At 38.8% G+C, this 12,289-nt stretch overlaps 1 protein-coding gene across 1 annotated transcript in view; it reads left to right on the forward strand.

Annotated features, from left to right (window-relative positions):
* The window catches only part of EGLN1 (egl-9 family hypoxia-inducible factor 1), a 68,133-nt gene that overhangs the window by 52,334 nt on the left and 3,510 nt on the right, over positions 1-12,289 (forward strand). Inside the window, exons 2-4 of the mRNA XM_012660351.1 lie at positions 6,003-6,122; positions 9,325-9,461; positions 12,088-12,155. Of these exons, the coding sequence (XP_012515805.1) occupies positions 6,003-6,122; positions 9,325-9,461; positions 12,088-12,155 (325 nt within the window). The remainder of the gene's footprint in view (positions 1-6,002; positions 6,123-9,324; positions 9,462-12,087; positions 12,156-12,289) is intronic.

Here is a 12,289-nt window from a genome sequence, read left to right on the forward strand (position 1 = left end):
GTATATTTTAGGAAATGAGATTTACCTAAGGTAAGCAAGTTAATTAAAACCTGCAGTTTTAAAAATGAAACTATTCTTATAGTAAATACCAACTTGCTGTTAGTACATGACCTGTTTTCCCAGTATTTGAACTAGATTTGTGTAGACCCCCAATGTAGTGATAGTAATGGGTACGTGTACTTTGTGAGTAGCTGGGAAAGGACTTAACTGTACAGTTGGAGAATACCTTATGCAATATGAGAGGTCCTTGAATAACATCATTTCATTCAAAGTCTTTTTGTTAATAATGTTGATGAAGGGAAAGAAATTGATTCCCAGCCAGGGCCACTTGTCGGTGGAGTTTGCACATTCTCCCCATGTCTGCGTGGGTTTTCCCTGGGTACTCCAGTCTCCTTCTACATCCCAAAGCTGTGCATGTTAGGTGGATTGGTGTGTCTACGTGGTCCAAGTCTGAGTGACTGTGTGGGCGTGTGTGTGTGAGCTCACCTTGTCATGAGACGGTGTCCTGGCTAGGGCTGGTTCCTGTCTTGCACCCTGAGCTTCTCGGATGAGCTCTTGCCATCCTCCACATTGAACTGGAATAATTGGGTAAATAAATAATAGTTTTTATTAATCTTTCTTAAATGTATATATAGCTCACATTTATTGGAATGCTTAATATTAGAAGTGTTTTGGTCTTCATATAGAAGTTTGGTGATGTTTTGTGACCAGAGATATGCCATAGGAACTTAACTCTTGTTTCTCTCTGTCAGCCCAGGGGAAAATTGGTTTCCTTATATTGTTGTTTCACTTAAAGTGAAACCTATGGAAGAGTTAGGCGAGGACTTACTGTACGTCTTTACCTGGGAGAATTGAGCATTATGCATGAGAGCATGCCACTGCAGCAGGTGGTGAGCCACTGAGGAGGAAATGCAGATCACCAATTTTATCTGAGCAGACTACATACATGCCTTATTAGAGCAAAGCACTGGGGAAGAATACAGAAGGAAGTTATTTTTCCCTCTAGACTGCCTCGGTTCATATCCTGCCTCTGCCACTTACAGTCTCTATGACCTGTGGCAAATTTTTTCTTCTCACTAGAGTTCAGTTTTCTAATCTCTGAAATGGGGAGATTAATAGTACCTCCCTGACGTTTACTGTGGAGGCTAAAGGAAGTAATCCGTGCCTGGCCTATGTGAGTGATTGGGAAGTCTTAGCCAAAAACCTCCACAAAGGGCGTAGTGATGTGTCCCTGAGGCAATATATTTTAATAAGATAAATTTTCAGATAGTGAATCTCTTCCTCTCATTCAGGGTAAAAATAGTAGTTTGATAACCCATCAAATTTGAGTTCTCTTTGCTTTGAATCTCTGTTTTAAAATAATTCAGTTCAAAAAGGGAAAAAAAAAAGTTTCCTGGTTCAACTTCATATTGAAGCCTTCCAATGCCAGAAATAAATGTCTTCAGATTCCAAAGAGGTATCGCAAACCTCTTCCTTCCTTTTACTGTGACAAACAAATTTATGGCGTTTCCTAACTTAAGAACATCCTCAATCATGTATATTTTGATATCAAAAAGGAAAAATAGTATTTAATTGTTTTATTCATGTTTAAATATGTTTTTCTCCATAGGAAATTAAAATATTCAAAGTTGGTATCTCTGTGAGAAGGCAGATTAGGAATATACCTCAGAATTACACAGTTTCTTTTTTAGACTTTCTAGTTTTCTGGGTCACAGTGGTGGTTTTCGTGTTACCCTTTTTACAGTTACAGTCATGGACTACTGCCTTTCCTAGGGCTGGTATTGGCAAGTTAATGGAGTTGGCACATTTAAGTGACCCGTGGAGCACTCATCCCCTCCTTTCTTCTTTCTCCTCGTTTTTCAGTTTCCCTATCACCAGCGCAGAGCAAAAGAGCCCGAGGGAGCACCAGATTACACTAAAGTGGCAATGGCCTCTCTTAAATAATACGTTTAGATAGAGGTAATTGAGCTATGTCAACGATAGTAAGACTTAATTAACACAATTCAATTAAATTTTTATTCAATGCAATTAAAGCTTTTCTTTTATTATATCTTTTATTTTTTCAAAAAGTCTCACTTGGAATTCAAATACTATACAGGAAACAGCTAAGCACTGCCGCTACTTGAAGGTTAGGGTAAAAGCTGCTTATTTGGCCTCTTCTCATTTCACTTCATCCCCTACCAATCCCCAACTCTAGGAAGCTCCATGTAACCCTGGAACTCTAAGGAAAACAGTTTAGAAGTGACTAATACAAACAGATCCATGTTGAGGCATAATCCTGATGTCCTCAATTCTGTTCTATTCTGGGTTATCTGTCTCATCTTGACCCTTGCTGAGAAACTCCTTTCCTGTCGATGCATATGATCAAGACCACTCTTTTGCCTAGTATTTCCCTTTTAGCATATAGTAACTCTATTCGTTTCTTTCTTTTCTTTTTTTTCTTTTTTTTTTTTTTTTTTGAGACAGAGTCTCACTCTACTGCCCTAAGTAGAGTGCTGTGGCATCAGTCTAGCTCACAGCAACCTCAAACTCCTGGGCTCAAGCAATCCTTCTGCCTCAGCCTCCCGAGTAGCTGGGATTACAGGCATGTGCCACCATGTCCGGCTAATTTTTTCTATATATTTTTAGTTGTCCAGCTAATTTCTTTCTATTTTTAGTAGAGACGGGGTCTCGCTCTTGCTCAGGCTGGTCTTGAACTCCTGACCTCGGCCTCCCAGAGTGCTGGGATTACAGGTGTGAGCCACCGCGCCCAGCCTCCATTTGTTTATCGACATAGGCTGAAAACCTCAGCATCAGCCTTTTTTTTTTTAAATGTTGGCAATTTCTTTTTTTTATTTCAGGATATTATGGGGGTACAGATGTTTAGGTTATGTATGTTGCCCTTGCCCCCCCCACCCCAAGTCCAAGCTTCAAGTGCGTCCGTCCCTCGGATGGTGCGCATTGCACTCTTTGTGCATCAGCATCAGCCTTGACTCTTCTCATTCTCCACTTTCCAATCCAAAATCATGTTGGTTTTCTGCCTTCAGAATACATCCCACTTTGACACTCTGGCCTCAGTCTCTTTTGTTTCTGTCCTGGAAACTGCAGTAGCCAACTTAGTCTTCTCTTTTCACTCTTTCCTTCCCGCAGTCTAGTACAGTGGTTAATTACATGGGTTCTGGAACCAGATTCTCTGCATCTACCTGCCATATGACTTTGAGAACACTAATTAGCCTTTCTGGGTCTTAGTTTTCTTAACAGTTAAATTAAGGTAAGAATGATGGTACTGTTAATATTTACTTCACATAGTTGTGTCAGATGAATAATTTATATTACACATAAATTACTTAGAATAGTACTTGACAAATAGTAAACATCCAGTAAATGTTAGGTGGTGAGTGATATTGAGGTATTTGCAGCTGCTATTTTTTATTCATACAGAATTGAAACTGATATTCTTAAAACATTACTCTGATGCATTCTCCATTGGCTTCCTGTCACTGGGCCCTACAGCCCTGTGTCACCTGGTACCTCTCTGATCACTGTTGTCACTTGCTTGCACTGTTCCAGCCACACTGGACTGCTGCTTCCCACCCTGTTCAGCCCTTTCTGCCTTGGCACTCGTCTTCCCTCTGCCACATGCACTGTCCCCTCAGAGAGTCGCCCAGCTCGCCAGCCCCTTCATGTGTGTCTTCAGTCACATGTCAGCCACTGTTCTAGAATATCATCCTTCGTTCTCTGTATTCTTTCCCTGCTTAATTTTTTTCAAATCTTATGAAAAGATAACTTTCCACCAACTAACATGACATTATATGTCTGTTTGCTGGCTATTTACCTCACTAGACTGGATTTCATAATCCAGTAGTTCCTCTTGTCCGAGGGGAATACCTTCCAAGACCCTCGGTGGGTGCCTGAAACAGTGGATAGTACCAAATCGTATGTACACTGTTTCTTCCTGTACCTACATACCTGTAATGAAGTTTAGTTTATAAATTGGGCACAGTAAGAAATTAACAACAACTAACAATAAAATAGAACAATTATAACAATATTCCACCATCACTAATCTCGTACTTTGGGGACATTATAAAGTAAAATAAATAGTACCTGAACACAAACACTACAATTCTGAGATAGTTAATCTGATAACCGAGAAGGCTAAGTGACTAATGGGAGGGTAGCATTTATAGTGCAGATATGCTCGACTAAGGCAGGACAGAGTGGGATTTCATGATATTTCAGCACTCTGCTGAGAATGGTGCACAATTTAAAACTTAGGAATTGTTATTTCTGGAATTTTCCACTTGATATTTTTGGACCAAGGTTGACTGCAGGTAACTGGAATTGCTGAAAGCAAAACCGCTTGTAAGAGGAGGGACTACTATAAGTGAATGGGAGGAACTTTCTCCTTTGTTCATTGTTTTAGCTCCAGTGCCTTTCATATACATAGTAGGTGCTCAAAAGGTTGTTAAGTATGTGGATAGAATAGGGGTAGGGTGAGTGAATGGAGATTTCCTCTCTCCTCCTTTACACAAGAGATGCTCAGGTTACCAGGTAGATGGGCAGAACTGAATTAACTTTTTTAAGGTGAGATTGCTTTAGGGATGAGTTCAGGTTTGGGTTTTTTCCCCCCCTCATTCTTTTCTGTGAATAACAGTGTATCATGTAATTTGCCAGAATTATCTCAATTAACCACAAATGGATTAATTGCATTGTTAAATTAGTACCCTGTTATAGTTACTATTCAAGATCTGCTACTTCCCTTGGCAGATAGTGACAAGGAAGTTATTTGGGTTCATGTTCTATTGAACATTCTTAAACCCATTAAACCCATGCTCTTCTCCTGGTTATTATCAACCTCCAGTGCTGAAAGAAGAAACGTAAGTCTGTCTGGAATCAGGAAAAATAGGGACATACGTAAAGTTCACCAACAATTCTGCCTCTGATAAAGAGCAGTTGGTCCAAGGTGTCTGGGAAAATAGGATTTTTTTTTCCCAATGATTTAGGTTTAGAATGCTTTCTAGTCTCTCAGAGATGGAACCACTGAATTACTTCTTCACTATTCAGTTGAATATGAATTTTAAAATTAGCATTTGTTTATCTTAAATATAATGGTAAAATAATTCAATTACTTTTTGATAACTGTATACTGACTTATTGATTATGAAAAATAAAGGATTTCACAATAGCTTGTAACTCTGAATATCTTTGTCTTTGTTTCATAATTACTGAGAATTTTCTTTAAATCACCCTTACCAATTTCAGTTGATTCTTAAAATGTACTTTGCTCCTAGAGAGTGTAAGTTATTTTGTGCTTTTTATTTTGGGCCTCTCTTTCATCTTCATGCGTAACACCCAACAGTCTTCTGAACCATATCTTATTATAATCTGAGCAAAACATGATTCCTTTCTGATCTGAAGAGGGGTTAGTCACATCAAGAAGGGTTGTTTAGTCTTTTTTATAAAATCACTGGTGTTAGATGAGATAATGTATGGGTTGACCTTCTAAATTATGCCTGTCAAATTGGTACCATTCAGAGACAGCGGTCAGATGCGGTGTTTGACGTAAGGTGATAATGTAGGGGTTCTGAAGTGAGCTCAGGGAGAAGGGAAATCTCCCATGGAGCAGGACAGAACTCACTTTATCTTGATTATCTGTATGAAGATCATGAAAGGGGGGGCCTTGAAATCCTGCTGACATTTGGAGATTTTAGCAGGAGCATCTGGCTTGTGACAGCCAAGGGTTCATGGTGATGCTGCCCTGTGATCCTTCAATGTTGGCTCTTCCCATCCCTGCAAAGCGAATCCCCCAGGCCTTGGATTGTTCACCGAACTACCCTGTGTTCTTTATAAATGTCACTGTAGAATAGCTTTAGCTTTTCTTTCTACAAAGTATGATTTTTATTAGAGAGAGGAGTTTAAATGTAAGTCAGAGTAGCCAGGAATCAGTGATCTGACGTGTAAGCTGTTCTCCCTTTTTATTTAAACGTGGACTTTTAAAATCATCGTTATTATTATTACAGGCTATGGTTGCTTGTTATCCAGGCAATGGAACGGGTTATGTACGTCATGTTGATAATCCAAATGGAGATGGAAGATGTGTGACATGTATATATTATCTTAATAAAGACTGGGATGCCAAGGTATGCAATTTAATCGAGCATTTTTTTCTCACAGCTATTTTTTTTTTCACAAGTATTAAGATTCATACTCCTCATAGGTGAGACTGTCTTTAACACATAACAATTAAAAATTTTTCTGTTAAATTTGTTTCAGTCTCAGGTATTAGGAGTGGACTTTTGTAAAATGAAACAAATAACTAATATTATCTCTTACAACATAATACCTATAGTTAACAATATAGGGTTGTACACTTAAAATTTTAAGAGAGTAGATCTCACATTCAGTGTTCTAACCACACACACACACAGGCAAAGGGACACAGGAAATGTTGGGTGGTGACGGATATGTTTATTGCCTTGATTGGTGATTGATGGTATTATGGGTGTATGCATATGTTCAGCCTCATCAAATTATAAACATTAAATATGTGCATTTTTTGATATATCAGTTACACCTCAATAAAGCTATTTAAAAAGTTACTAATATCTCTTAAAAAGTGGATTCACCTATCTTCAGATATTGACGCATTTATATAAAATCTAACTAACTTTTACAAAAATGGCCTTTATTAAAGGTCCATTTAATAGTTTTTATAACAACACTTCTGAGAACAGTTGTTTTATAATGGCTTTTAGGGGAGATAATCTATAAATAATTGTTACAGATTGTTTGCTAGTCTATTCTTTGCATTGTTGTAGAGATGTTATATGGCATTGGGTTGTTGAATATTGGGGGCAGGATTCCATCTTTCTCTGATTATGGAAAAAACTAAAGTCTATCAATATTGGCAAACAGTGTAAAATCAGTTAGAATGTACAATATATTTAATCCCTCTTGTTTTAAATATATAGTCCCTTAATCTTAGCCCGAGTTTCATTGAAGGCTGTATGGACTGATTTTTTTGGTTAATTTTTTAAAAATCTTAAGTATAACATTCAAATAGCAAAGTGAACACAGTGTACAGCTCAGTAGATTTTCAGAAAGTGAATGCATTTTTTGTAGCCAGGGTGATTTTTTCTAAAAAATCATCTAAGTTTTAAAAAACCCCTCTTTCCTCCTCTCCACAAACACACAAATGGAAACCACCCAAGTCTTAAATGTGCAAAAACTTAATTCTACCTTAAAAAGTGTTTTAAATGTAGAATATGCTCACAATGCTCCAGTAATCACTCTATACCATACTGATTTAAAGAGTTTCTTCTGTCCTAGTCCAAGTTCAAAATGGAGGTAAGTTTACTGCTAAGTAGATACTGAGGCATTATGCCAACAAGCATTGTTTTTCTGTCGACAGCTTTCAAATCTTGAACTGGAGAAGTAAAGTTGGTAATTCACCTTGAGCCCAAGGCACAAAACAGATTGGTGTGACTTTAGTTAAAACTTAAAAATTGACTTTCTGTCAGATTTTGTAAATAGCTAGAAAGCTAGAAGTATGGTCAACTCCTAACTTCTTGATTTGCTTAGACTCTTTCTGGGCTGATGTTATTATACTTTTTATATGACCTAGCCAAGGTCATTAACATATAGATTTTAAATTAGGACATAAGCAGAGAAAAGTCCCTAGTGTTTTTATATGTAGAATAGCAAACTTCTACTCTGAGGTTGCACTGAATACGTACTGTGTGCCAGACATTGTTCTGGGTCCTGGGGATATAGCAGAAATGGAATTGGGCCTGGTAGAGCTTTGGATCTATTGGAGGATACAGATAAGTAGATTGACAATTACAATTGGTTGTGCTAAGTGTCAGTACAGATTGCTTGGAAACACATAGGAGGGCCACCTAATTAAGAGTCAGGGAAGGTTTCTGAGGGGAAGAGTGGAACTGTCAACTAGCCATTTCTTTGTAAACATTTTCAGCAGATTACCTGTGATATTCCCAGCAACTCCAGTCAAAGGGAGGGGGGCAGGAAAAAGAAAAGAAGATATGTTCTCAGTCACAGACTGGAGGTTATTTTTAAAATTTTTTATTTTGTGTATGTTCATGGGGTCCAAGTGCAGTCTTGCTACATTGATATATTGCATCATGATGAAGTCAGGGCCTTCAGTGCACCCACCACTGCAGCAATGCACATTGTGCCCCCAAGCAACCTCCCATCATCCCCACCCCACTTCCCTGGAGGTTCTTTCGATGTGTGCACGATTGCCTGAGGAATCACTCTGAACAGCACTGGAGCCTGAGGAAGATGGGCAGGGGTACCAAGTAGCTAGAATTTAACTTATCTGAAGATGAGCCTGCTAAACATTTTCTCTAACTGTAGATTCTGGGTATAGGCTCAGACTCCATGCTATCTTGATCAGGTATTCAGGTTTCTATTTTAAGAGTCTACCTGCTTAGGAGTTTAGTTATTTAAGGATAAGAGCTGCTTGGTTGAGTGGCTTTTGCCTAGTTTTTATCTCCCCTGGATTGTAAACACCACAAGGACAAGGTGTGTCTGCAGTATTCCCTACTCTATACTCAGGGCCCACCCAGTTCCCTGTGCAATACATGCCTAGTCAATATTAGAAAGAATAGATGAATCCATTTAATCCCAAACAGAGGATAATGTATTTAGGTAAGTAATAAAAATAATCCTTTATGGATGGCATCAAGTTTCATAAGCAGGTAGTCATCCGTGTGTCAGGCCCAATCTGGAAGGGGAGAGCTGCAGGTATAATGAGTATTTTCCTGCTCTAATAGTGACCACATGCATGCCGATGGTGCTGATGACGGTGATGATAATAAATGATGACACTTTCTGCTGATACATTGAATTCCTCAAATTGGAGGTATTAAACCTGTGACTGACCTATTAAGTGTCTGTTGAACTTCAAAATGTGATAAACTTTTATTTGACATAATAAGCCATTTATAATAATTTAGTCAGGAAGGCTTAAAATGTATCCATTTTAAGAGTAGATTAAGGAAAATCATTAGCATACATAAATAAGAAATGTTTACTAGTTTTCAGAACTTTCAGGCATCATTTTGGGATTTTTAAATTCAGATAGTATTCATCTGTTTCATCAAGTATTTACAAAGATCCCTAAAACAAGAAATGAATGTTTCCTTACATCAGCACATATACTTAGAATCTGAGCTCACCTTCATACTTCAGTGGAGACGTATTTGTGAATAATCCAATTAAGAATTTCAGTGTATTGGGGTAGTCTTTTTTTTTCCCTACTAAATTTAATCTTATAGTATTCTTTGTTAGTCCTACTTACACATTTGGCTCTTTTCCTAGGTAAGTGGAGGTATACTTCGAATTTTTCCAGAAGGCAAAGCCCAGTTTGCTGACATTGAACCCAAATTTGATAGACTGCTGTTTTTCTGGTCTGACCGTCGCAACCCTCATGAAGTACAACCAGCATATGCTACAAGGTAGTATTCCTTTTAAGAAAAAATTGATTGAGAGTATGGCAGGACAGGGAGGGGATCGATAGGATAAACTTGAAAGCTTTCTAATGAGTATTTTCCTGCTCTCCAGGTACTTTTCACAGGCATTTTAATTTGAATAATTGTATAAGATTTATGTTGCAATCATTTTAATTTGAATAATTGTATGAGATGTATGCACAGTTAGTACTGAATGTGTCTTTCTTTGCATAGGCATGCCTTGTTTGGGGTAAGAAAAGGGAGCACGGCCCTCCCATCTTTCTACCCTGTCTCCTTGTTTTCTGCATTTCTAAACTACTGTCCATTCTTTGATTTTGTAGGAGTTATTTCACTTGGGAGAGAGAAAGATTAGGGAAGGAAAAGGGAAGCTTTTTAAAAGGTGGTGAGAGAGAAAAGAGGAGAGGTAACCAGAGAGTAGAGGTGAAGAGCAAAAAATAGAGAACAGGTTGCCATGTGTGGGAGTTAATGCTAGACAGAAAACCCTTGAGCTGTAATAATAATAAGCTTCTATTTCATGATACTCTTCTCTACAAGGTTTGGTCTTCTCAACCTATTATGTTAAGTGCATTCTTTTAAATGCTTTTTTTTAACTATTTATTATGACTCAGTTAAAATGTTAAGACTGTTAAAACAAGATATTGCAGACATTGTAAAGGACATGACCAAGCCAAACTCAAGATTTCATAAAAAGGAGGATATATGGGCTGGGGTGGTAAATATTTATACAAAAACAGTACAGTTTTTTAAATAGACTGTAAACACTGGTAGTGAGGTGTACTAGCACTCAGTGGCTGTGTCCGGTTTAGGAGATGCCACGAAGTGCGAGCTGGAGGCAGGAGGCAAGCCTGAGACACCCTGGCAGGAGCGTTGGCATTAGTAATGCGAGGCTCTGCAGACCTGATTGGCAGCTCTCACTTTTCTCCCCCTTATTTCTGAGCTGTGTTGCCTTCACCCTAATTCACACAGTGAGTTGCAAGCTAAGCAGTTTGTGGCCAGACAGCAATAAAGTCCCGAAGGGAAACCAGGAAGGACCAGTCACATCTCCTGCAGCTCTCTTGAGCCCTCGGCTTTGCACCACCTCCCGGTGTGGTCTCCGCCCCCGCTGCCTCTGTAAACGTTTACTGACCCAGAAACTACCCCGTATACCTTCCTTTTTATGAAATCTTGAGTTTAGCTTGGTCGTGTCCTTTATAGATGAACAACCAACAGACATTTGGCGGTAGTTGCCAGCCGCCGTGGAGGAAAGGTGCTGTAGGAGTTGGGAGGAGGACGGGCTGTTCCACTGGAGAGAGGGGCTGGAGGCAAGGAGTGCAGCAGTGTCCCAAAGCCCCAGGGGGACAGGCCTGACTGTTCAAGTTTCGGTGCAGAGATTTGTGTGAGGAGAAAAGGATTCTTGAAACCCATCAACAGGAGATGAGGCTGGAAAGTGAGAATGATATTTGGTAGTTTATAGTTTTCAGATAAGGACATGGGGCTACAGAGGGGAGTTGATCCAGACATTAGGATTCTCATTGCAATGTAACTAAAAGTTTGGGGCACAGGCAAAAGACATATAAAATTATATATCTGAGCCCCTTGTCCCATTACCAAGACCACTCAAAAAAAGAGAAGAAGCTACAACAAGGTAAGAGTGGAGCTCTGGACAGAGCAGCGTCTGGAAGCCGGGAGGCCATTCACCAGCTGAGTGCTCTGTGCACCCTGGTCTCCCCAGTACCCAGACTCAGGCTCTGACCCTGCTCTGCATTTGAGTCTGCTTCAGACTGTTCCACGATTTAGTTCTTCACATGTACTGATGCTTCATTTGATTAGTGTTCTTTTCCCCACATGACCACTGGCCAGAATCCACGAGCTATTTTAACTAATTACCGTATTCTGTTAAGGAATTGGTTTGTAGTGTGCTTTCCTTCCTGTCCTGTCTGCACATTTTCCCCATTGTTCCTATCAGAGGTGTATCCATGTGCTTTTTAGAACTTAATAAACCAGAGATGCCACATTTATTTGTGCAATGAGATATTCTAAATAAATGAAATTTTCAGAAAAATGAAGCTTAGCTAAACTTTAAACATCAAACACAGTGTAATTTGTTTTGATAAAAATCCTAAAAAATTCTTAGCATAATTTAATTCTGTCTTGATGACTCAAGGTTATAATTGTAAACATCCGTCACTACTCTTTGCTGTAAGATGGTGATGTCCTCAGAGACCGTTGAGACTGTTGGCCTCCCAATCTATTTTTCTTCTCTTCTTTTAGTACTTTTGCTATTGATAATGTGCTTTTTCTGTAAAAGCCATTTTTTTACCCTTTTATTGTCTCTTTCTAATCTTTAGTGGGTTTGCAAAAAAGATAGTCAAGTAGGTGGAATAAGTGTTAAGAAAGTCATAAAAACTCATTGACTTCATGACATCAATTTTAGCCTCTCCTGGTTTTCAGCCATATTCTTTTGCATTGAGGTTGCTGGATAAGCGAGTTGTCACTGTACTCACTTATCCTTTGATGTCATTCCAATTCAGGCATAATTTTGGCATTATGAGTTTTAATATACCATTGCAACAGCATACCACTTTCTCCCCCCAGTGTGATCATTCTTACCCTATTCTAAATTTTCTTTTAGGTACGCAATAACTGTTTGGTATTTTGATGCAGATGAGAGAGCACGAGCTAAAGTAAAATATCTAACAGGTAAACATCATTTGGGGCCAGGGTATACTGGAACAAAAATACCCTGCGATCAGGTGGTGCTTTCCAGAAACTCAAGCTTAGTCTTTGTTAACACCATGAATACTTACTCCTTGTTTTTGTCACATTCTAATTAA

The sequence above is a fragment of the Propithecus coquereli genome, unplaced genomic scaffold (assembly GCF_000956105.1).
Source record: "Propithecus coquereli isolate 6110/MARCELLA unplaced genomic scaffold, Pcoq_1.0 Scaffold66, whole genome shotgun sequence".
NCBI classification, from domain to species: domain Eukaryota; kingdom Metazoa; phylum Chordata; class Mammalia; order Primates; family Indriidae; genus Propithecus; species Propithecus coquereli.